This window comes from Cucurbita pepo, chromosome LG06 (assembly GCF_002806865.2).
Source record: "Cucurbita pepo subsp. pepo cultivar mu-cu-16 chromosome LG06, ASM280686v2, whole genome shotgun sequence".
Classification (NCBI taxonomy): Eukaryota; Viridiplantae; Streptophyta; class Magnoliopsida; order Cucurbitales; family Cucurbitaceae; genus Cucurbita; species Cucurbita pepo.
The window spans coordinates 8,357,866-8,361,069 of NC_036643.1; the positions used below are offsets into that span (position 1 = coordinate 8,357,866).

Genomic DNA, 3,204 nt, shown 5'->3' on the forward strand with positions numbered 1-3,204 from the left:
ATGCAGCCTCCGGGGTTTGAGCAACGCTTCCATCCCATGCAGCCTCCGGGGTTTGAGCAACGCTTCCATCCCATGCAGCCTCCGGGGTTAGAGCAATGCTTCCATCCCATGCAGCCTTCGGGGTTAAAGCAATGCTTCCATCCCATGGAGCCTTCGGGGTTAAAGCAATGCTTCCATCTGATGCAGCCTCTGGGGTTAAAGTCTTAGGAGTTTTAGTGATGCTTCCAAATGGTGCATCAACTAGGACTTCTGTGCTACTTCCAATTGGTGCTACCGCTGGTGCTTGTGTGTCATGTGATGCAAAGGCACGAAATGAAAATTGATGATCGAGATTTACGACACCAGTGACATCACTAAAAGTGGCACCTACTTTCACGCAATATTGCCAAGAAATCACTAAGAAAAGGGTATGAAAGAGCTTGAAACCTTTGCCTACGGCCATTGTGTTGTGTCTTAAAGTTGTAAGGTTTCAAGCTCGTTTCACAAATGATGAAGAGTAGCAATTGCTAAGTTGTGGGTGCTTGAATTTTTCTTACAATGTGAGGCCCTATATATAGTTTGATGGGAAAACTATATCTAGAAAAGACCACCGAATTTAGAAAGGGTGTTAAATTTGTGGGTTTGGGAGTATTCCAAGTATAGAATGATTGACTATTTAATTTCTAATTTCTCCCTCCCTTCATTTGAGGATCATTAAGAATAATTATATGTTTAAACAAAAATATACCAGTGTGAGCCTCCGCTTACTTTTGATGTGCAATAAATTGATATTTTATGTTATTTCATGAACTCAATTTATTATTTTATAACACCTTAGAGATTTTCTTCTCCATGAATTATACTTGATTAGATTAGTCTCATTTATACAACCCATTTATAACATGAAGAATAAGGATGTCAAAGTACTTGTAGCTTTGAAACCACATTTGTTACCGTAATAAATAGTAAGGTTATTGTAATTCTTTGTAGTTTTGAGATCATGTTTGATTGTGAGAAACAAGGTTGTCGCCGCTCTTTGTAGCCTACTTATTGGTTCTTAATCGTGTCCATGGTTGGTGCTAAGGTAGTATCTCTATGATTTGACAAGAGCTTATCATAGTTTCTTTTCATGAGGATCTTGGTCCTAAATCACGGGTCATGAGTCATGGTACTTGGTCGTTAAATAAATTTGAAGTCATATATAGTCGTCTATAATTTCATAAACGAGTCTCATATAAAATATCATATCATTTCAAGTTCGTTAAATACTTAGAAACATCACGAGATTCTACGTGTATTTATGTCTCTTTCCACCCCAATCATGGTTTAGGATCTAAACTTGATCCAATTACGATGAAATCTTACCGTCTTTAATATCATTATAATTATCTATAATATAGATTTTTAAGTCATTTGGAGTCTATTTTAGCCATAAAATATCTTAAATGCATAAAAGAAATATTTTTGTCAATAATTCTTAACTACAAAAATAGGTTTCATATAAGATCTTTAAGTCATTTAACTTGTATACTAAGTAGGGACATTTTTATAATTTTATTCCCTTCTAATTTGTTTAGACACTTAACATTCTACTACTCATCACTTGTGAATGTATATAGAAAAAGGTGTAAATAATGACACGTATATGTGCAATTTCATACTATCTGATATGAACCAAGATATCAATCATACAATATAAACTGTAAGGAAGATGGGAAGAAAATATTATTCAAATTATAATAAAATGTGGCAATTCATGTCAACTTAAAGAAAAATAAAACTTCATTTATTCTTAGGTAGTTACAAAATTTGGATGGATGATAATTTAAACGTATGGTGTATTATGGATGATAACCTTAATGTATTTAAGGTTACACGAAAGAAAAATCCAAAGAACCGTTTATTAAGACCCGTAACAATCAAATTGCTAGAGATTTAGGTAACGTTAAAATAACCTGTTAAATGAACTCCACTGCTTATGAAATTTTAATAGTCTGCACATTATAACATGTTGAGATTATGTATGAAATTTGGTTGTCATTAGATAAGGTTAAGTAAGAAAACCAAGTAACGGCGAAAAATGACCATAATGTCCCTAAAGAAAACTACCTACGGTTCAATCTCTAAATGACCTCCAAATATTATGAGATGTTGCATGAATCCTTATCTCAGAAGTTTATATAAGGTAGTGAAGTCTGGGAGCCATTGGAAAATATTAGGTAGCGAAACCAAGATATGGAGAAAAACATTCATCACGATCCAGCTTTACCTCCTAGGATGACTAACGAGGTATCCATGAAATAAGGGATTCCCCACATGTACCCTTGGTCCCTCACAAGATTCTACATGCACAATATCACATTGGGCGATTCCTAAGGAGAACTCTTAAGTTCCAAGCTTGACCTCGATTTTAAGAGTTATATTTGCACATTAGATGAGCATGTAGTCTTAGTATGTTGAATCTAGGGTCGTTACACGGATGTGATTCTATAATAAGTAAAATATTTTTGGTATTTAATTTCTAACAAAAAAAAAAAGAAAAATCTAAACAATTACAACAAAATCAGGGTATAACTTACCGTAATAACAAACATTCCACGGACATCTCTAAGAACCTCCAACTTCTATCCATCTAAAATATAAATTACTTTTTAATTGAATACTTTTAAATGTTAAAATAATTAATAATTAATTTCTTATTCTAATTAGATCATTATGAATCTATTCCAAAAAAAAAATGTTTGGATATAAAATTATTAGATGTAATATTTTTTCTGAGTCAAAGTTTATTACCAATATTTAACAAGTTAGCTAATTGAGAATATTTATTATCAATATTATTTTATGACAATGACCATAAAAAATAAGAAACAAATAAAAAAGATTGAAATCAACATGGCTCATCGAGTATAAAGTATGTATTGTCGGCTAATAATCGATTAAAATGTTGTTTTAATTCATCGCCAAACATATTGTTAAACTAAAAGAATTTGACATTTCTCTTATACATAAATTCATGTATTATCTTTAAATTCTTAAATGTTTGTTTGACCACTGTTGCCATGACTCGATGGCGACGGAGGAATACTATAGCTTAAATAAGTTACAAATATATCAGTTGTCGGTAGCGGTGAAGAAGGAGCGAACTGGGTCGACGACTGTAACAGTAGAGCTTAGTTACGACTGTATAAAATTGTCCAAGATCGAAATTGAGATCAAAATTGA

General features: G+C 32.6%; 1 protein-coding gene across 3 annotated transcripts in view; it reads left to right on the forward strand.

Moving 5' to 3' along the window:
• Positions 1-349, forward strand: part of LOC111797625 — an 8,801-nt gene extending 8,452 nt beyond the window's left edge. For 2 of the 3 annotated variants that reach the window (XM_023680684.1, XM_023680685.1), the window contains exon 3: positions 84-349. In XM_023680684.1, coding sequence (XP_023536452.1) covers positions 84-323 — 240 coding nt within the window. In that variant the 3' untranslated portion in view covers positions 324-349. Of the gene's footprint in view, positions 1-79 lie in introns of all 3 variants that reach the window. The other variant, XM_023680683.1, reaches the window with a different exon arrangement.
• Positions 350-3,204: the final 2,855 nt, after the last annotated feature.